This window comes from Temnothorax nylanderi, unplaced genomic scaffold (genome assembly GCF_030848795.1).
Source record: "Temnothorax nylanderi isolate EJ_2023f unplaced genomic scaffold, tnyl_v1.0 TNYL_tig0082_pilon, whole genome shotgun sequence".
In the NCBI taxonomy this organism is placed as follows: Eukaryota; Metazoa; Arthropoda; class Insecta; order Hymenoptera; family Formicidae; genus Temnothorax; species Temnothorax nylanderi.
This window is the reverse complement of record NW_027249144.1, coordinates 625,708-648,921: the sequence shown is the minus strand read 5'-3', so window position 1 is coordinate 648,921 and position 23,214 is coordinate 625,708. Positions and strand designations below refer to the sequence as shown.

Sequence of the window (23,214 nt, the reverse complement as noted above, 5' to 3'; positions counted from 1 at the left end):
TTGTCCCTCGCCTGTTTTCGTGTAGTCCACTCTGGCGTCTTGTTAGCAACCGCTGGCAAACAGGCGCCTGTCGTGTCCCGCTATTCGAGCGACATCGTAGGCCGCATTTAAGTGAGATGTATCACGCGTCGACGGCACAAAGCCGTTCATTTTATAGCTACTCTCGTGTCCATCCTTCCGCGTGGCCTCGAACAGATTTGCTTGATGTCCCCAAGAAAAATTGGATCGTAACGGAAAGCTTGATCGAATTAATTTCAAGTTTCCATCACAATCGTACATTTGATCTGTAAAATATCGTACTCAGTCAGTGGTCTGAGTCTCTATTAATGTTTCGCGAACAATGCACTTCGAATTATAATACGTACAATAATGATTCTCAAATAAATTATAAATGTCTCTCTTCAAGCTTACGACCTCACTCATATTCACTTTTGTAATACGTTCAGATAAAGCGTAACGACTATAGCGGCACTGATCAACGATGTTTCGCAACAATACCATCGAAGCAATGTGCATGTAGCGAAAAACGATCGAACCAGGATTGAAACATATGCCAGATTAGATCCTACAACATACCGTTCGTCCCTATAGAATCGGGAAGAAACGAAATCGTGTAATAGGCGAGCATAGTATCCGCTCGTCGGCTAAAATAGTTTCCGATAAGGCCAACACGAGAGAATCTTCTCTTCCGAATTGCGCTTCCACAATCGTGGAAATCGTCGCGATTTCAGGTGGTAGTTTCAGTGTTAAGCGAGTGCTCAAACACCACTGCACGAGGAGCCTCGGTGCCTAGAGCAAACCCTCTCTGCGGTTGCTCCGGTACGAGAAATAATATTAAGAGAATACATGACACGGTATACGGTAAAGTTAATAAAAGCCACTTGTGTAATGGAAAACGTTCGTCCGTGCCTCTCTAGTTTCACCGTCATAGAGTCTTAATCAGAAATTTTCGATCGTCATACTTTATATAGCCATTCTCTTTAATGACCATATTTCTATTATATATCGTATGTGTGTATATATTATCATTGTAATATGTCAATAATTAAAAATTAAATTGCGTTGCAACAATATTAGCATTATCAACTACTACTATTCTATTAATTACTAATACATAAATATTACCAATATTGTAAATTTCTAATAGATAAGGGTTCTGTCTCTCAATGTGCGCTTATAATAGGCTGAATAAACGTTGCTAGAAGATTATGAGTGCAGGAAGCGATACAGGAACAAGATTGTAATACTGTTAATAGAGTCGAGCATAGTGGCCGCGGGTATAAGATTATGTAACGCAAAATGGTTTTAGCTCCGAAATGGTGCCGGCATTATTTTGAGCTTAACGACAAGACTACATGCACAACAGCATTTTTTCGAAATTAAGTAAATTACTGTATCCGTCAAATATAAGCAATTCGCACATTTATATCGTATCTCTTCGTATTCGCGTTTAGAACTTTCTCTCTCTCTTTTCCCTCCTCTCTCCTTCTTTTCCTTCTCTCTTTCTTCCATGTAAATGGCTTATGTAAAAAGAAGTCATGACTATTCCACGACAATTCTCGAATGCCAATTTTAATCCGCAGAAATCGCTTAATCGCAACCAGCCGTATCGTAACAGATCCCAGGTCGTCGGCAGATATGCGAGATTGGACAACGCGATTGCGACAGTTAAACGATTCATCGTGTGTGGGTGTGTATCTAGCCGAGCCGGAAAAACGAGAACGCCACGCATTTCGAGCAAGTCGTTACGCGGCCCGCGCGTGATAGTAACTTCGATCGACATTGAAATATTAGCCGCGTTAGTTCTACAAATGGATTTCGCCCAGGAAGCGCCTGTCACGACAATACGTCGCGGCAATGCGAAATCCTCATATCGACGTTTATCTTCCGCCAGGTGAGAATAATGTATGAGGCCATGAGGTTTCGAATTAACCGAAACAACCATCACGATCGGTATTAGATATAGCGTATCCAAATCGCTTGCATTTTAGGTATTAGTAATGATTATAGCGGAACGATCTATCACGTACGATTGGCGCGTGCACGTGTGATACGTTAAATGATTTTTCACGAAGAAGAACGGAAAGATGAAGATTTCCGGTCATCGTCATCAACAGTGCGCGCGCGTAATTACGTTAACGAGCATTGCTTGCGTCGCGCATTAACTCGCGCCTAGCAGCCGCACGCTTTTCGCGAGCCAGACGCTCGCGCAACCCGATGGTCGCGTTCGATGAATGCGGCTTAATTGGTGGGCGAGGCCTCTAATTATATAGCTGATTGTCGATGCCGTCCATCGGCGTAGCCGCCATCTGCATTACCAGTGATTACAGTGTGACGTTCCCTCGAAACGATCATGCATTTCCCCGCGTCCCGTTCGCGTCATACTCTCCTGCCCCCGATCTCCCGGCCGACCAATTCGGCCTGATTATACATTCCGTTTTGGGGTATTCGGCCAGTAGTGCATTTTTCACGAGCAGTTAACTGAAGTAATTAGTCATTGGACAGCAAGCAGGCGGAATAAACTGTCCATCCTGGAGAGCGTTTTGCGGCGTGTGGACACGATCGATACGTCCCGCCGGTGTGGAACTTTGGGGCTTTAGAACTGTCAATTGAATATCGAATATAGACGAAACGAGTATCGAATGGCTAACAAGAAAGATCGATGCGCGCGTCTATAACTATATAGGAAACTCTTAAAATATATCAATAAAATAGTGATTTCTTTTTTATCGAAAGATTAGTCGAGGGATTTCCGATATACAGAGCATATTAGTGATTTAAATTAGTAATAATATCGTACTTTTGCACTTTCTGATGCTTCTACCAATGAATCGCCGACTTTTTCGTATGTATAAAGTGGTTCGGAGCTTACCACTTAGTTTATTTTTCAATATGTCGAATTTTTAACGATGTAGCAGCGCGGAAATAAAATAAAATGGTTGTGGCTGAACGCGCGTTCAACCGCACACTGTGCGCAGTAATATCGCCCCTATTGGCATTTAGACCGCGGCGTTGCGAACGGTTACCAAAAGCCGCGGACCAGCAGGCGCATTCGATATCATACTAGTGGCGTTATTAATTTCCAGTGGTTCCGTCGTATACACACGCTCGGGACGATTGCCGTTAATCGTGTCTGCGGGCCGGTTAATCGTTCAGATCGAGATGCTTGATTAAAGTGGAGCGGATCTCTAGACGGGCGATAATCATTGAAGTATTCGATTATTCTTGGAGAGAGCCGTTTCCAGTCAGTTATTAAATTAACATTGTCCTGTATATGAAGCATAGCCTTCTAATTATCGATAGAAGCGCGCGTATCAGATTATAATCAATGACCGGAAGATAATTTTGCTCCGAAATACCTTCACTTGCCGAATCTCGCTGATACTCGAGCTGGAATAATGCGGTCCGATGTTTCGATTCCGGAACAATAACTCGACATTATACAAATCAAACGAGCGTTGATATTCATGAATCCGAAGCCGGAGGGTGAAGGTATAATTGCATTACGCGCACACCCTAAAATACGACGACGGGGAGATCCATTCCGTGTCCCTCCATCGGCGGAGCCCATCGAGTTTTCTCCCGTATAATCGCCCGTGTTTCACGCGTTTCCACCTCGAATCAGACAGAAGCGTTAACCGAAAAACGACAATGAGAAAATCTGCCGCAAATTCCCAGCTGGCTTTTTTTTCAAAATATTCCTCTGTTATTTCTGACTTTCAACTATGGAATGCGTGCTTTATAAGTATACATTATTCCGTTTCGTATTTCAATTATCGTTTAATTTCATTATTTCTTAATAAGCGGGTTGATCATTCTCAAACGCATATAATTAATCAACCACGAGCTCGATTGCAGTTCGCGCGATTATGGTCGACAACAATGTCACATATATCCATAATAACGATATGTCATGTGCGGAGGATGATGCGTTCGTACGGAATGGCACGAGCATACCCGCGATAAAGATAACCAATCTATAGGAGGAAGAAATGAGCGGCGAACGAAACGAGAGGAATCGCGCGAGAACAGAACAGACGACAGGTACGCCTCTCAGTTTTGTGCGGCGAGGGGAAATTGAAACAGCTAACCGCGTTGGCGTTGACGAGGGTGAAGGGAGAGAAGAGGCCGGCGCGTAGCGAAAAGAGGCGACTATCGGGGGAGATTCGGTTGGGAGGGTGCGAACAAGAGGGAAAGAGAGAGAGAGAGAGGGCGGGAGAACGAGAGGGCTATGCGGGAGAGATTCAATCAAACGAACGCATATAAATGAGTCGTTTCAGAGTAAAACTGAATTATACGCCGGCGCTTCTATATCTACACGCGTGCGTCACGCATGCACATATACATGACAGGTATCCGGATCACAGTTGCTGTCGCGAACGAACTGTGGAGAGTGTTGCTATATGCTGGCGAATATCCGGGAATGTCCGCCGGCGGACCCTTACTCGAAAAGATTCGTTTGGATAACGCGACGGTTCAGTTGTACACTCGAGAGATCGAAACAGTCGTAGAGTTAAATAAAAAAAAAACAGTCAGTAGATCAATAATGGGAAAAGTTGGTGGCAATTGGCTGAAAAGATTTGGGAATGAGTGAAAATTAACGTTCTCCAATCTGCATGGACATTTTTTTTTTAATGAGTTTCTTGCTTTTATCGTTCTGTGAAAGAAGTAATCTACCAGCACTGAAAGGTTGGCAAGGAGATCGGGATATTGAGATAAGGGAAGAATTACAGACGCGGAAGATATTTTCAGAACCAGATGCGTAACGTTTAATAGCGCCGATTGTACGTGTTCCCCGCAAAGATCACACGCGACAAATCTTTTCTCCCAAAGAAAAGGTATCTCACGACGAACAATACAGAAAGAGCTCGAAAAGAACGATCGTTCTTCGCGGAAGAGAAGTGGACGGCCGCGTGTCATGAGTGACGGTGAAGCGAGAGGGATGTGGAGAGAATAGCGAGAGCGAGAGAAGCTATGAAAGATATAAAAAGAGAAAAAAGGAAGGCGAGAGCTGACGGACCCCCGCGGTAGGAAATTAAATAACCAAACTTTTCCACAAGGATCCCTAGGGTTACTTTGGAAGCCAACGTCGGGCAGAGCAATGGCAATGGCGGTGAAGTGACTGGAAAGAATCAAAAGAACAAACGGCGGCTGTGAGAAGGGGTGAGGTCGCAGAGGGACACGGCGGTAAGGGTGTGCGAGTAGCGCGAGGACCGCAAGAAGTGCAAGATAAACGTGCCACGCTCTACCATTCCGTGTCCTCTTTGTTCCGCGCCAATCCTGGCGTCGCTTCAACGCATTTTCGAACTTTTCGTCCGTCCCCCTCGCTCGTCGTCCGTTATTCTTCTTTGTCTTACTGGCCTGCATTGCGCGCGGGGCCCCCGTCGTCACGCCGCGCCGGGTCGCCCGAGCGATAAAGTTCGCCCGAAATCTTTCTCCACGTTCCTTTCCGTCCCGAGACCACTTCCCTCGCGCCAAGTTTCTTCATTATGCCAATGACCCGTTGTGTCGTATCACGTGGAAAACTATGGCACAGAATGTAGCGACTACGTCGCTAGCCCGTATAATTGACTTCGAATAACGATCGTTGAAAGATCGCTCGCTGAGTATAGCCACTTTTTTCACCCTTTCTTTGTACAGTAAACACGGATATAGGTATAAATAAAAGTTTAAGTAATCGTTAATCCATTATCAATTAATAATCCAGAAATTATGATTGACATACATTTTGACATAAACGAGGAAGTCTCTATGCGTCAATAAAACACAGTCAATATCCCATCTCTTATTAATCATCCAATATTTCGGAACTATCATAATCTTTACATAATTGCGGAAGATTAAACGTGACCTCGTTTATTGACCTCTTAGGATCAATATACTTACATATGGAGCGACACGACGACGACGACGCCTCTTTTATAATTTATAAAGAGGTTAAGGTTCTCATAGTCAGGTCGTCATTCCGAGTATACATCCGACATACATGTATCAAATAGTAATCGAAAACTTGTACGAGATAGATACGTAAATCAGACCATCGTTAATGGCGTATTGTAGGCGATTGGCGAACATAATAAAGGTACAAGCTGCTTTGAATCCCGCAAAGGCTGATAATTGGACCCCAGACTTTCACAACACCGAGCTTTAGTTCGATCCTCTGGTCCCGGACCCTACCTTATCGAGTCCCTGGGCCGAGGTGTCCAGAATAGCTCCAGGTAACGAGACAATCTAGAAACGCGATTTGGCTTAACGACAAGAGCGATTTCCAATCACTGGTATACAACAGAAAGAGAAAATCGCATGATCAAATCGCCGGGATGCTCCAGCTATCTCTAATGAGAATCCCGATAACGAATTTGTCCTCGTTATGCCAACCAGGAAATTATAACCGCCTGTGTATCGCGGATTTAAATGTAAGAATGCAATGGAATTTAGAATTTTTTGTTAAATTAATAATGCGATGTTTCTTTTTCAAAATATCACGGCATTATGTAATTCAAACATTCAATGCAATATTTCACTGTTCTATTAACACGATTTTGCAAGTAGATTAGATTTTCTCATTTCATTTACAATTATATACAAATGTATTTTAAAAGCAAACATCGTTTGAAGGCAAGCAAATGTAACGCGGACTATCACAAATAACACGAAATTGAGTGCCGACACGTGAGAATGTACACGGTGAAACGGCGTTGTGTCAGACCCGCCACCAACGACCCCTTCATCGATGTTGAAAGGAGCCACTGTGACCATGGAGTTGGAAGATGAAGACCTCAACAAATGCCGAGATTTGGTTGCCTCGGATGATGGATGTGATCTTGCCCGTAGGGGGAAACAGCCCTGTTAAGCAAAAAGAGCGAAGCGACGCGCAGTACAAGAGAGGAAAATAGAGATAGAGAGAAAGAGAGAGAGAGAAGAGTAACGAAATGACGCCACCGATGATGGAGATAGAATTGACGCAGAAAATATGTACATGCACATGGGAGGTCGATAAAAAAAAACAGGGAAAAAGGATTGGCACTGTGTCGCCAGAGATTGTACGAGAAATTGCGAAAGACAGAGAACCTCTGCAGAAAGAGAGATTCGTCGCGTTTCGTGTCATCAGGAGGTACGTTGTGCTGTCGACGGATGAATGCAATTTTTCACGGGTGCTACGAGGGCGGAAGTCTGCCGGAAACCGGAAGCGGGATCGGCGAGTCCACGTAACGTGCGAAAGAGAAACAAAGCTCCAGCCGGACGTGCGTCTCGCGCGTGTATTCGCGAGCAAAAAAGCGCGGTCTTATCTCACTCACGACGGAGAGAGATAGATTAATGCCGTTTGATGTCCATGCGCTGTCGCGTATAATTGTGGCCATTCTTCATTTCTCACACAAGTAATATCTGTACCATGCCGTTGCATTATTACCGATATAAACGTACTGAATGATTCGACTGTGCCGTAATTTCTAAACTGATAACGCAATCGATCGTTTAATACGACTGCAACATGCTGAACGTATACGATCGAATTTGGTAATATAGGTATCGATTTATCTATCCTGGAAAAAATAAACCAGTCCTCCAAATTAAGTATTAAATTTTTTCCTGGCCTTTGTTCTTGTACAGTATAAATGAAATTTGGCCATAATCTTCCTTAACCCAGTATTACTAAGGAAAAAAATGATAGTACGATTACCAAGGTGGGCTTTATTAAAATCCAGCTAATCTAAGAGCTTAAGTTGTTATAACATGAAATTTTATAAAATATTTTAAATTAAGTCTGATCCCCTAAAATCCCTTATAGCAATAAAATTGTTGAAATCTCTAATCATTAAAAAAAATTTGTTTATTCTATCAATACAGAACAGTGTGAAAATGATACTATATCTATTAGTGTATCTTGAGTTTGTCATACCACGTCTTAGTAATGACGGATTAAAATAAAGCGCATTATTACTAGGAAAAAAAAAGAAATATGTATACAAAAAAACACGATAACGCAGAATGGTCAACAGGAAGATGACAGGTGTACGATAAAAATGATAGAGATATAAAGTAGGGAAGAAACAGGCAATGGCGTAGGGTATTACATCAAAGGCTACATCGTCAGAAGCGGAAGTGATGCTTATTCAGTTGGAAGTTGCAACGCGGCTTACTGGGTCTGTAGAAGATAGAAAGAGAAAGAGAGAGAACCTGCTACGCTCGTGAACAGAGAACTAAAGAGGAAGCAAGAGGAGGAGGATCTATCGGCCGGAAGGCGTAGATACTTTATCCACGCTACCTACTACGACCGCGATAGATAACTCTCTAGAAAACTTAGTAAAACCACTTTAGTTTGCACATTGGTCGCTTATAACACGGTTCTATCCTCCCATTCGGTTACATCGAAAGCTCCTAATCACGATCGCTACGACAGATAGACACCGCATATTCCTAGAGATTATTTTTTCGCATTATTACTAAAGGAAATCGTAGAAACTACAATAGATTCCCCACATTTAAAACACGTAAAATGATGTATCCGTAAGAACTTTTCCCTCAACGTAATCTTGACGCAAATTAAAAAGGATGGAAAGAACACAAACGAAATGTATAGAAAAAGAAAGGTGCGAACGCGATCGCTGTTGTTGTATCGAACACGGTCTCCAGCGTGAGTGAGTCATTATTATATATCGCGCGAACATTCGCGAGTACGGTAGGTGTAATTAAACGGTCCAAGCGTTGGTCTCGAATAGTCTAAAAGATCGGAATTTCCGATAGCTCGTTAAAACGCCGGTAGTGCGTTTCGAGAGACGGGAAACAAGAGCGCGAACGCGCTCGGCTTCGCTGTTCGCGCTTACCGCCCCGGTGCGATGGTGTTGCGAGGCGTGATTAATACCGAAATACGAATGACTTTATTCATGAGGGACCCCACGGCTTGTTATGCAGATCGAATTTATGGCTAAATCATATGGTGCCCTTCGCGGTCGCCAACGTTACTCTCCTCGCATTTCGCTCGCGGCGCGGCGATGCGCGGTGGTGCAAAATCAGGATAACGAGGGACTGAATGCGGATGCGAAGGAGAAAGAGAGCAACGCACAGGCAGGTGTCTACATTATGAATATGCCTTAAAGTAGCTTTCTAACGGACCAGTTGCTTTGCAACTGGCTCGCTCTCCCATTCCCTTGTCGTTCTCTTCCACTTTGTCTCATTGTTTTTCTCTCTCTTCGCCTTTTCCGTCTGTCCTCTCTCTGTCGCCTATCTCTCCCCCTCGGTACTCTACGGTCCCGTCCATCTCTTCTCGTTTTCGCCTTCATCGTCCTCTATCCGGCTCGCCGGCACGTCTGCCCATTCTCGGGCCAGTAGTGAGATAGACGTTTATCTCTCGTTTCTACAAACCGTGTGCTCGCTCGTGTTGCGAGGCAGGGGAAATTCAGGCGATCGATAGGATACCGCATCAGAATCACTCACAGACGAGCGCTCATTTCTCTTGCATTCTTGCCGCTGACTGTAATGTTGCAGCGAGACGATCGCCGTTTCTCACACGTTGCGTTGCGTATTTTTCGATGTTTTTCCAATTATACGCGATATTATATTGCAGATTCTTAATTTTACGGCATATACAGTTCTAATCAATATATTGCACGTTAAAATTATAAATATTCATTAGCAAATCCCCCCCAGAATCTTTGTTCAACCGTAATACCGCGTAATTCCAAATATTATTTCGCTTAATTCCCTATTACAATTAATTTATATTTTTCTCATTTCTCTTTAAGCCATGCTGAACGTTGATAAATACCAATCATTTATCAGGGTGCTCGGTACGCTCTGTCGGAAAATATATAATTGCGAAAAACCGGTCACGCCCTTTCAACCGGTTATTACGCTAACGAGCCCTCAAAGGTGGAATATCCAATACATTAAATTGAAATTTATCATCAGCACACCGCCGTGCTGTCAGTATCGTTGCATTAAACGACCGTGGCGATATAACGATGTTATTCATTATACTCGCGATACCCAATTGAAGAGGCAGTAGTCTTTGCGATACCGAAGTGATCGGGCTTCTTTATATCGTCTCTTTTTAATACGAAATAAAATTGAAATAAAAATATGTTTATTTAAGAATTCACCCAAGATATATTAAGCGATTACTTACCTTCATGTAGTTTCTCCAAAGTACCCTCAGCCAGGACTGCCGCGAAGAAGAAGCAGAACCAGAGCAAGCCGACCATTCTTCTAATTCGATTTCTTGACGTATCCATTCTGTTAGCACTTAGATACTGCAACAGAAACATAAATTAATTGTTAATGCGTGTAGATGTGAATATAAACGCAGAGTGTAATTGCATATAATATATTGATATACTCTAATTACATAATTATATTATACCATTTTTATAACAGTACATTTTTATAATAGAAATTTCGCTTCTACAAGTTTCAATGCTTCTTACGAAAGAAAGAGTTCCCGTAACTCACGAAGACTGGAAGCTAGGAGAGGCGAGGGCAGAGCTCGGTCGCGACAGACGCGTCTTAAAATACAGAGCAGCACGATTAACTGGATTATAAATATATACTGACGTCCGCCTAGGCGAGAGAGAAGCGAATCGATAGCTGGCGACTGGCCAAGATTCTCTCGGTAAAGTAGATACTGCGCGCGTACGGGCAATTAAGGGAACGCTTGATAAATCGCGATCGCGTACACGGCACAACGAGACGAGCGAGTTTTCAGACGTGGTGTGTAACAGCATAACGTAAGCGTAATGACAAAACGTTAACGGGGAACGGCGGCGGAGGTTGTTAACATCGGGCACGGGCAAATATGTTTTTATCGCCGTAGCTTCTCGAGCACGGCGAGTAGGTACTCCGACGCGCGGCGGCGGCGGCGGGCAGGAAAGTTCCGGGGAAGTTCGCGCTGCAGTATCAATAACCAGTTTTCCGGGACGAAAAACTATCTGAGTCTCTTGGAACCGCCGGCGGATATCCTTCCAGGGATTCTCCTCCTTCCTCTGGCGCGGGAACTGCGGAGCTTCTCTCGCGAGCTTTTCTTATACGGCCGCTCGCGCACGAACGGGAGAGGAAACAAAATAACGAATGGTACTAATAGAGCGTTCTTGGTCTCCAGGAAACTTTTCTACTGTGCCGCTGCAGAGCGCCATAGCCACGGTATTGGTCGGGCAGTGCGTCGTAAATCAAAAGTTTCTCACCTCGAGAGAGAGAGAGAGAGAGAGAGAGAGAGAGAGAGAGAGAGAGAGAGAGAGAGAGAGGGGGGGAAGAGAGAGAGAGAGGGAGAGAACGCGAGTATGTATATAACGTTACCGCGCGCAATAACTGCGTTCTCCGAGCGCTTTTTTTACTAGTTTGCAACAGAAATCCAAACAGACGATACTAAATTAAGAAGTTTCACGGAGCTGGCGATGATCACTACGAAGTAGCTAACATAATTATTGCGAATGAAATTCGGTATAATAAAATTACAAGTTTCACGTACATAAATGTCAAATTCTTATCTCAACAATACATATACGAATCAACGATTTTTGCGATAATGCTTTCTGATAAATGATTCGCGTTACGTAATGCTTTTTTAAAATTCGATATGCACGGAACGTAAAGTGATAAAATGCAGAGATTAAAGCGCGCACGACGGTAAATTTACTCTTAATTATAATGCATCTGCTCGTATAACAGAACGGTGAGGGGAATCAAATGAAGAGAAAATCGAAGTAGCATCTTCAGAATTTCCCACCGGTATTCCCGCGACTCAACGTTCTCGGTTTCTCAGATCTTGAGTGTGCTTTCGAGGAGCGATGCACTCATGGCACACTAAAACGCCTCACTCAATCAGTTCAGCTTTACGCAAAGCGGCATTTCTAGGACGCTCGTCCTTAGATCCGTAATTTGCGCGATGCCTTCAAAGCCACCGAGCTCAGCTGTCTCTGTCTACTTTAACGATTTCGAGTACACGTAACCGGACATTCCTTTGGCCGCTTACGGCTCGTAAGACTTATTCGACGAACGCTATTGCTCAAGTGTACGCACACGGAAGAGCGTGTCGCTGTCTACGCAGTATCGGAAAACGATATCTAAAGACCATTTACTTATACTTCGCTTTGTACCGCCTGCGACGTTAACAAGAATTACCTCGTGATGAATAATCAAAATGCACATCGTTATGTTATAACTGCCATTAATAGTTGAGACGATTACAGAGAAATTACGTAATTCCATAACATAAAATTAACGAAAAATATAGCGCGTTTAAGAATACTCAGTAAGAGCCGTAATTATACAAGTCTTTAAGAATTATGATATTCTGAGACGGCGAAAAGTCATTTTGAAGTTACGATATTTAATTATTCCGGATATGGACGACCTTACTGATAAATTTGTAACTCGTGTTAATTGATTAATGGAATCGCGACTTTGACGGTAGTAAAGTAATTGAGAAAGGATCGGAGGCCTCGGGCAGAACGCCCAGAGCAGCAATGGCCACTTAGCCACATTGCAACAGGCATTAGCGGTAACGGAGTTAACGAGAGCTCGGTTAAACCGGTTTAGAGGGCACGAAGACGTGCCAGGGGGACGAGAAGCCTAAAACCCGACGGCGGTCTTCGGCTAAGCCCGGCTCCTTCGACCTTGTTGGAATTAGCAACTTCTACGGATGGCCTTCCTTCATCATCTTTACTTTCTCCCCGTTTTCCAGCTAGAAAGACTTTATATTTCGCGATGATACTAAAGACGCATCCATATAATGTTAAGGAAACCATGTCGTTAAAATTCAATATGTCTTTTGATTGCGCCCTTCTAATGCTATTCGTGCACGTTCCAATTCAACAGTTATTTTTACCTTCGCCGTATGTCTATATGTTATTGAATGCAACCCTCATTGAATGTCTGTTGACGTTTGCATAGAGGCATGAGTCGTTGAAACGAGATAGCCCAAGTTTTTAATTTACTCGACTCTGATTCTTCTTCTAGTGGAGTGGATACGAGGAACCTCTCCGATTTCAATTTCGCCACGAAGAATCCCCCTCGACCCGGTATAGAAATGCCGGACAAGAGGGAGTCCTCAAGTGCACTCGAGACTGAAGGACGCTCAGGATCAATATTTATAATCTAGATTCTAGACGGTCAGAGAGAGGCCTCCATCGTCCACGCCTAAAAGTGCCAAACCAAGAACCCGCAGCCAGTTTTGCCACGTTTGATTTTTCTATAGATCGTTACACAAGTGTGCATCCCATTACTACAACTTTATCTGCATAAATTGCGGTGTAAAATTTCCTATATGCGTCTGTACATGTCAAATTCTAGAGAATGGAAACTGACATTTCATTCAAGTCCTTATCATCAGAACCGCTGTTTCTATCGTTACATTTAACCGTTTAAAGCCGTCAACGGCGGGAAATGATCAGACATTTGCTCTCTGAGAACACGCAGGTCCCATTAACGGAATCACAGGGGCATCGGCCCGGAGCGGGCTTGCACGCCGCGCACTTGCGATCACCGTGCTAGCATGCCTCCAAACGAGCTTGCTTGAGAGCTTTTTATTTTGTAAGGAACAAAAGAAGAAAAGGCGGCTCTAGCTCGTTAGCCACGATTACAGTGGAAACTACGGCGGGAACACCGATCACCGCTATCCATCGCTATCTGCGAACAGGCATGATGGTAGCCTCCGTAGAATTCGCGAGTAGCCGATAGTTGACTAAGACATTCCACCGACAATTTCACCCAGACGCGGACAATCGGTTAGATACTCGGTAGTTCAACGGCAATCGCGTACGTTTATCATGGCAAAGAAGACGGCGAATGGGCGGTTCAATAGCTCGAATCCTCTGAAGTTTCTAAAAGCTATCTCGAGCGTAATAACTTTTAGAGGAGCAACCTTTGTAGCTCATGGCGAAATATAAATCCGCGATATAGAAGAACTCTAAAATGTGCAATACAAAATAAAATCTCTATATCTTTAAATACATCTGCACCGACCCGTTTAAGCGATTTACGAGGATAATTTCTTCCCTAAAAATAAAAATAATCTCGTTCCATATTTACAGACAATTTCGTTAACAAACTAATTGAATATTAAGTTAGTTGTGGAAACTAAACTTGGTCATATATTTCAATTTTTCATGAAATTTATTAATGACAATAAAAATCTCGTTGTTAATTAGTATATTAATATTTTTTTTGTTTTACTTTTTTCATCTAGCGTTATTTATTTAACCCTCTCTACAATATTGCGCCAGCATACGGTCCTGTGACTTAAGCAAACAGAAACTTTGTTGCCACATCTTGAAGTGTACGACATCGTTATACGATCCTGCATCCCCGACTGAGGGTTGTCTTTCGTTCAAATCGGGGTAGACTGGCTTTTTCACTAATGAACCGAGGGTGTAAAGAATGTTTTGAAAGGGCAGATCTCCTTTCTTTTTGATCTTATTTAGAGAACGGACGGGATTCAGACCCCTATCTTTTATAGAAAGTAACGTCTTGTCGAATAATACGAAAAACAATGTCGAACATTCTGCTCAGAATTATTACCTACGATAAAACATATCTTTTCGCAGTTGTGATCAGTTTAAAACATTATTAGAATATAAATAGAAATTTGACGACACGCAAATCGATAACTAATAAAAACCTACAATGTTTCCAATGCCATGTACTCATATATTCTCCCAAACCTTAATTCGTTCGCAAACGTTCAGCTTTATCCGCTCTTCGCATTGGAACTTTTTTAATTTTCGCCTTCCAGCCTTTCAGCGAAAGCTGAAAAAATGTTCGCGCAAAAATCCCTACAATATTTACTCGCATCTCCCACCTCTTTCTCGTTTTGTTCGCGAATTTCGTAACTCAATCTACCCAGCGCACTCGAGTTTGCCCCCACGGCCATCGACCTCGAAAGTCTAAATCAATACCAATAATTCTTCCGACTGCACTTTTCCCGTTTCCTCCGCTCCAAGTGATTATTTCGATTTAACTGATACGGACGCGCGGGAATGTTTCGACATTTTCGTGCCGGCGTGCGGTATTTTAGCCACGCTTAAAACCACCGACGGGATCCTAACGCTGTCAAAGGTCTGTAACGTTCCCAGTTTTAAGCCACCCACGACGACGTGATAATCGAGTGTGCTACGCTTTTAGCTATAATGGACAAGTACACGCGTCGCTAGGAGTGCGCTAAAGAGAACCAAGCGGAAAGGGAGCAACACAGCTCGCAACGCAAAAGGGGCTGCGAGTGAGGGAGGTAGAGCGCGTACCACGGCGAACAACTGCGTGGTAACTGAATTACTTGGTACATCACGCTTACTGGTTCGATGATGCGATTTCACGACAATCCAGAGCGGCGAACGACGGCGACGGCGACGGCGACGGCGACGACAACGACGCAACGGCAAGTGAATTTTCATCGCTGCTAAAAGCGACACTTAATCAATGCTTCGAAGACCTATGATGTTAAAGAGAGGCCGTGCGATTATCCTGCTTTACAATAAATTGGAGTACGCAATATATAACGTACCAGTATATATTTTTTATTTATTTCTATCTATCCATTTCTATTTATCATTTTTATCTATCTATATCTTTAATTAGCTACACACACAAATATATATTAAATATAAGTGCAACACAATTATTTGAAGGTAATACAATTTTCTGTTAAATCGCAAAATAATATGTAGAGACAAGAACACATGTGGCTACTGATAAATGTAGTCAGGAATCATCACGTAGCTTTGCACTTCTGTACGAAACTTACTTACGGTTTCGCACTGACAGGGTGTTAATTTTGACCGTAGGAAATTTCGTTCGAGGCCATTTGTCTCGGAACATCTGCTGTAACTTTCGAGGTAAAAGTTGCTCTCCCGATCAAACATTTAGACGAAACAACCGCGATGCGCATAACGCCGAATACGATTTCTGTCCCGAGAAAATAAATTTACAATTTAAGCTATTAATCTTCCCAACTTGCGCTATTCATCTTGACCACTACGCACATATTGCTACTGGCATGTATTACACATGTATTACACACGTTTTCCTTCCGCTATTTTCCTTTCGATAGACCTTTATATATCCGTCTACATAGCTCCGCGGCGAATAAGAAAAAGGGGCGGCAAGTGGAGATAAACCGACACTGCGTCTTTTTGCCAGGTACTTTGAGCGAGAAAATACAGGAGTATTGTGGAAAGAAAAATAATTACAGTTCCGATCTTCCAGTTCTCCGGAGAATTACTACGCGGTTGGCGGAACGAATGACCGAGAATAGAAATGCGCTTGAAGAAGTGAAATTTATTTGCGACTATGCGGTAAACCTTAATTGTAAATTCGTTCTAACGGATGAAAGTGAGAGACGAACGTGTAAACAAATTAACCAACGAAAAACCAAACCGACAGATATTTCTGGCATTTTTCTTTTCAACACCAGAAACATATATACGCAAAAATAAACGGAAAAACATTCATTACTAAATTAACAGTAGAAATATTGCAAGACGGAAGATACAATAAAAATACATTTTTCTGCAGCGTCTATAATATTGCCGTCATTTGAGAACCACGGCGATATTGCGAGTTTGATGAATTTAACTGTCGCATATCGTATCCTCTTTGCCTGTTTGTATCTATGCCTTTTCATTTTTCGCTTCTGTCCACTGATACTTCTCTCTCCCTCTCCCCTCTCTCTCTCTCTTTTTCTCTGCTTTTTCCCAAAGCTGATTGCGCTGGGAATATAATTTGATTGCTTCGGTGCCCGGTCTCAATAGACGCGGTAATCCTAGCTCGCGGCTTAATGAAAAAGTATTATTGGCTATTCTTCTTCTAGAGCGACTCCGCTGATCCCGCAGTGCCCGAAATTGTACCTTTGCGTTATACGACACGAAAAAAGAGCATTAAACGATGAGGAATAGCGCTCATTGAATGCAACGTCCCATGTTGCGTACCCGCTCCGGCTACTTTGAAAGACCCTGTATAATATAAGGCGATAAAGCTTCTCTTAGCGTTATAGGAAGCAATGAAGTATGAAATGGATTTTGGAGAATGGTGGCAACATTACTCTTCTTGCATTTATAATTATTCTAAATGAAGATTGGTGGGAGATGGCTGATTAATCTTCCAACGCTATTTATCAACTTGTCAGAGGGTCGTTAAATAAATGAATAATTTTGTTCACGCTATTATTTCTTCATGCTGTTTTCACTCGTAATATAACTACGTTGCTAATCGCAAAACATTTTCGCAATAAACATATTAAATCTTTATCGTAAATGATTCTTATTTGTGTGCATTGGTGTATTAATAAATACAATATTTTGAAAAATCTTGCAAAAATCTGAAATGGAAATTGGAAAGCAAAATTTTTACGGCAAAAAACCACAATAGAGTATTCTTGAATTGTTGTAGAAGATCTAAATTTCCCTCTGAGTTTGGAACAATAGGGTAACGCAATAAAGACAGAGACTTATCATTGTGTAACGCATTTGTATTAACCAATGCACCATTAGATTGTAAATTAACCCGATTAATTTGCGCCGAATAAACCTCCCTTTGTTTCCTCAACTCGATAGCCCGAACTTTCATCGGTCTCCTCGTCTCATTCTTTTCCTCCTCGAATTTTTGCCAACCTCCGTTAAAGCTTAAAGTCGGAGCATCTTATTCCGCTCTTCGACCTATCGCCCTGATGCTGCTTCGTTAGTGAAAAGATTCCTACCAAAGGATTCGATGTACTTTAAAAATATTAAAGCGTACACTCACTCCCTAAGCGAGACATTTGTCCTTTGTTATGTTCTTATAAGTAGCTCTCAAAGGTCCCGTCTTGAAAACGAGATTTCGGCGGATGTCTTTCATCGGACTTGTAAGACGATAAAAAAAATATTATATATACGCTCAACTTTTCGTAATTATATAAAATATAAACGCGCGCGCGCATAATACCCGCTTTATGTACAACTCTTCTACATGAAGCGCACAGCATTTGCATAAAAGTAAACTTATAATTATATAAATTCTAGATTCTCCCAAAGGTGATTTAAATTTACATAAATATTTTTCCTGAGATTACGACTTCAACTAGATTCACGATAATATCTTCAACTGTTGCCATCGTCACGAAAAATATCTCATCTCTCCAAATGCATAAAAAAAAGTGCAATATGACGCAACATGAAAAACGATAATACGGTCGGATCGTCGTTCTAATATCTTGTATAGCGAACAAGCAATGAAAAGACCGTCGAAATAGCCATGAAAAATTACGGTCACTTCGCTCGATAGCAAAAGTAGCTCGCAGATTTCCCCGCAGGGCTGTGAGCAAGAAAATGGAATATCTGGTCTGACGAGCTAAGCCAATAAATCATCGTCCGCCATCAAGTATCGCTGCAGCGGCGTCTTCGCTGCGTCGTTATAGGAAGAACCGCGAATTCCTCGCAATCTTAAACGGCGCGATAACAGCTCAAGAATCGGGAAATAAGTGAGGCGTTTACGTCTCGTCCGTCTCTCGTGGCGTCTTCTCTATTGCGGAAGTGAGTCGGAAAAGAGCGTGCAGTCAACAGGGCCGTAAACTTATCGGTGATACGAGCTACAAGAAGCAGGAGTCGTTCTTATATTCTTTCGTTGCCGCGTCTCGTTCATACCGTATAATATCATAAATCTCTTTATATGCTCGAGTTTATTTCGTCTGTTATCGTTGTCTCATATAATTCGTTAATGATGCTGTAAACGCGACCTGTATAATGGGTACTCGCCCGTAAAATGCATTCGTTTCTGTTTGCGTCGCGTTTGACACTAAGCGAGAGGACGCAATTGCGTGCCGCACTATCCTGATTTGCTGATAAAAGCTCTCGTCTCCAAGAGGAAGATTCGTTGCAAATCTCTACGATGTTCATTTCTTTTATCTCGACGACATCAGCGGCCGTAGTCGAAGAAGTTAGTATTCGCTTGACTTTTTGGCAATTTACTGCGACAGTAAGGCAAATCATTTGCTTTTATCATTTGATATTATGTTCTTGTATCAGAAACATTTGATCAATATGCAATAAATAAAATATGAAGAACCTTTTTGTAAAATTTCTAATAGATAGTTGTGATGGCGTTTTATTTATCGAATATTAATTAAATTTTATTAACAATTCTTCTGTATAAATAATGCGTAAATAATACTGCAATTTTCTTGCTGAAAGCCATTTAAGCAAATAGAACTCGTAACGTGAGTAGAACGCCTCTCATCGGCGTCCGAAATATCTTGACTACCCTCACGTGCCCAAGGGCAGTCAGCTCGAGTATGATTCATCCCCCGATTTGTTATTTTCGCATTAACTAACTTCCTCTCTTCACCCTCGTGGGGATTCCTTTTTGACTCGCGCGGATACGACGAACGTGGTCGATAGATGGAAGGCCATTATCCAGCTGTTGGCGCGTTAATGTCTTGTTTATGTGAAGGAGCCAGTCATTGGCGCACATCTATCAATTTACTCCTAACAGAAACATAATGCGATATGGTATATTCTTGACTCTCGCTGCATCTAATACATATCATGCTTTGATAACACTGTATTACTTGGAGATCTATCATTTCCGACCTTTTCTCGAACATCTTGATCCTGACGGTCTGCTCGTTATTAACTCGATATCATAATTACAAATATTGTAAGCAAGATTAAATTACGATTGATGCAGAAAAAAGTTTCCGAGTTATATAGCATCGTTCCTTGACAGCGAACGATGCGCATTAACGAGTTCTCTATATTCTTCATCAGCTACGTAATTAATCGCTATGTTTCTGTCGTATACGGAAAAAGCAGCAGTCACGCCGTTATACTATCACTGCGTAATCGCTAATAGCATACCCGAGGCAGCATCCAAGTCGTAGAATAAGAGGAATGAGATAACGTTTCCTCGTCTACCATGAAATTCAAAGAGAGTGAAACGCCATGCGCTCGTTTAATATGCGTAATCTTATTCGCGATAAGTATCCCTCGCTCGCATAATTAGTCCAAAAGATGAGTATAATTGCGACTTCATTTCCTTTTACTCTCAGGGACTTGGTTAATATTATATATTCAGTGTAATGCGTTCGAATTAACAATTAAATAGCCGTTTGGTATTTTCATTATCCACGTCTGTACTGTCAATTCAGAATAATTTTTCAAGCATTCAGCATTCCTCGACGGTATGTCACCCCCAAGGAAAAAGAGAGAACGTTCCGGAGTAGTTTCTTGCTCTGTGCAATTTATCATGCATACGAGCGCATTGTAGCGGATATCCCTTACGTAAGGTTACGACGCCCTACGGTACATGTACGAACATTTAATGCTCGACGTCGCTATAAAAGCGACGGTTACACTTGTACGTGGTGCACGTGCCGACTGACGACGAGCATGTTAAATCGTAATAGGCGTAAAATTGCGCGCCAAGCTACGCAAGTGTATGCGAAACGAAAAAGAGGAAACGAGAGTCAGCGTTTCCTTCTGGTAATGTAAGGACACTGGGCTCGAGGACAAGAAATGCTTGCTCGGAAGGACAGGTTTCTGTCCTATTTTCTGCTTTCAGCTTTCACTCGGCAGTAATTTGAAAAAAAAAAGAGGGAGAATAGAAATGTAACGTAAAAAAAGTTCTGAGCTAGCCTTATATATGTGTAATGAATTCGCGATAGATGTGATTATACCGCCTGACGTACAATCTTAATGAGATTTCCGCGTCGCATATCGCGACGATGCTTATAACGGCGCGTATTGAGTTCAGAATCAACGAGTCCCGTGTCCTTATTGTCAGTCACGTGGCTATATGAGATTCCTCGGATCGCAATCTCGTCTTATTTCCGCGGGAGGGAGGCGGGGTATGCTGGCAGATGGAACGTACGTACATACATACATACATACATACATACATAAGGCGGATCGTCAACTCGCACCAAATGCATAGAAAGAGAGATAGAGAGACAGACAGAGAGACAGAGAGACAGAGAGATAGAAACTCACGAGCGTTATTCGAGCACATGTGGCGCAATAAAAATGCACATTTACCTATCGCGCACCTATATGTGACGCGAATTCAGAATAATTGAAATACATATGTATATGTGTTGGATTAGCTCGGGCACGATTTGAATTCGAAGCGATTCATTCGAAATATCGAAGGCTTCCTGTTTACCGGCACACCTTTGGGAAAACGATCAGTTAGCGACGGATACAATTGATCAAGTCACGCGACCCGATCAATTTCTCTTCTAGATATTTAATTCGTAACTTGTAATTCTTCATTAAGTCGCAGAATCATTTATGCATCGTATGCTTTACAATTATCGCGTAATTGTCATCGATATCGTGTGAAGTGAAGCGAAATCAATTGCATTATGTTGACGTACTTGTAAGCGTTCACCCTCGCGTACCGTTACATATTATGAAATACTTCGATACGATCGTGTGAGCCGTAATCATCCACGTCGATAACTATGCCGTATACGCGATAGAAATACATATTACATAATCGAAGCGGATAAAGGTAATTAGATTGCAATTTGATACCGTCATAATTACTGAACATCGGCTATGAAGCGAAGATTCCAGGAGCATAGTAATTTCCAGTGAGAATAAAGCGATTTATCACACCGGCTGTGTATAACACCAAATTTCGCAGTAATATTCGGACCCGGAGAGCGCACCGGACCGAGAGAGTTACGTAATTCTCTTCGCTCCTCGCAATCACGGCCGAGATTGTAATCGTGTCGTTACACGCGGTAAGGCCATCCGTTTCACGGTGCCGAGATCTTCAAGAAAAAGTCTTCAAGCGATAGCGCGGCTAATCAGAATCCGGAGACGCGGTAAGTGGAAAGAGCCGACCGCTTAGACACGCTTTTGAAGTCCCAGCGAAGCGTAAAGTAATCCGGCACCGTACGCGAGTTCCCAAGGTATCACCTCGAATCGTTCCCTACGACGTCGAGGCGGGAGATTATTAATTGTAATTAAATTCAGAGAGCCGGATGAGAGAGAGCCGGTGCGGTTTAAGCGGCTAATTCGCAGCCCATCGCGCTGCTGTACTCTTACAGACCCTCGTACTTTACGCCCGCTAAAAAAAATTATCTTCAGCCACGGCGCGCGGCGCTCCGTGTAACGGATTTAGCGAGCCGCTGTGGGTCTTTGAAACTTTTAACGAAATGAGACTTAATAAGGAGCGGCTTAACGATTACATTATCAAAGGATACATGTGTGCTCTGTGTGTGCTTTTCTAGCAGCTACACCTCCCAAGATAAATATAAAAAAGCCGTCTCACGACTATTTAAAGAAATTATTTCTTCCATTGCGCGCGCGCGCGCGCGCGCGACACCGTATGACTTCGTTTATTGTTCGCCTATCTAACTTCAAAAGCGAATCGCAAAAGTTTCAACCGAAATTTCAACTTTCACGGATAAAGTCAGCATCCGCGTTTTCTCGCGATAAAAAATTTTTCCCTCCATTCTGTCTCTTTCGGCCGCCGCAATTTCATTGTAACCATGATATACTGACAATCTAGGCCCATCCAAAACAAGCGGCAATCACGACTGCGGTTAATAATTCGACGCCGCAAAACCATGCCCGAGAGAGCGCGACAGGCGAAACATCGGGGTGCTGCGGTCGCAGCGTAAAACCGCGAGTCCGATAAAATCCGACGTCGCCGCAGCGACGGCCGAAACATCGTCCAGTTTTCCTACATCGCTGACGCGCGAAGGTAAGTTCGGATGAATTAATCGTATACCTGACCGCGTATGTCAAACAAGAGTACGAACGTATACTTCTTCATTCTTGAACATTACGTACGATTGTTCAGACGCAGTGTATAATAACACGAGTCACCCGGTTGACACCTGCAGTCTTTGCCATATTGACCGCCAGATACAGAATCTTTCAAGTTGGTTTAACACTCGAATAAAGCAAAGCATTTCGTACAGCCTATTCTCGAACTTCTTCAATCTTGAAACTTTCTGTCGCATTTGTAACTGTCTATCTATATCGAGTAACTCAATGAACAGCGAAGGATGCCATTTTTCTTGAAACGCATCTTCGTGTCGTAGAAGTTAGAATACCCTTTGCGCGCGGACCAAAACCGCGAGACATCAGCTCGAAGAAAGTTCGACGAGTCCCGACAGTGGCAGAACAATCTCAAATTTACATAAAGCGCGCGTATCTGGTGCATTACTCACTCACGATAATCCTGAGCCACGATTGCCGGGCCGTAGAGCATGAAACCGCAGACCAAAGCCGGGACGAGATT

General features: G+C 42.7%; 1 protein-coding gene across 2 annotated transcripts in view; it reads right to left on the bottom strand.

The window, feature by feature from the left end:
- Sema2a (Semaphorin 2a) overlaps positions 1-23,214 on the bottom strand; it is a 307,709-nt gene that overhangs the window by 140,797 nt on the left and 143,698 nt on the right. Inside the window, exon 3 of one of the 2 annotated variants that reach the window (XM_071709912.1) lies at positions 10,127-10,250. In XM_071709912.1, the coding sequence (XP_071566013.1) occupies positions 10,127-10,250 (124 nt within the window). Of the gene's footprint in view, positions 1-10,126; positions 10,252-23,214 lie in introns of both variants that reach the window. The other variant, XM_071709911.1, reaches the window with a different exon arrangement.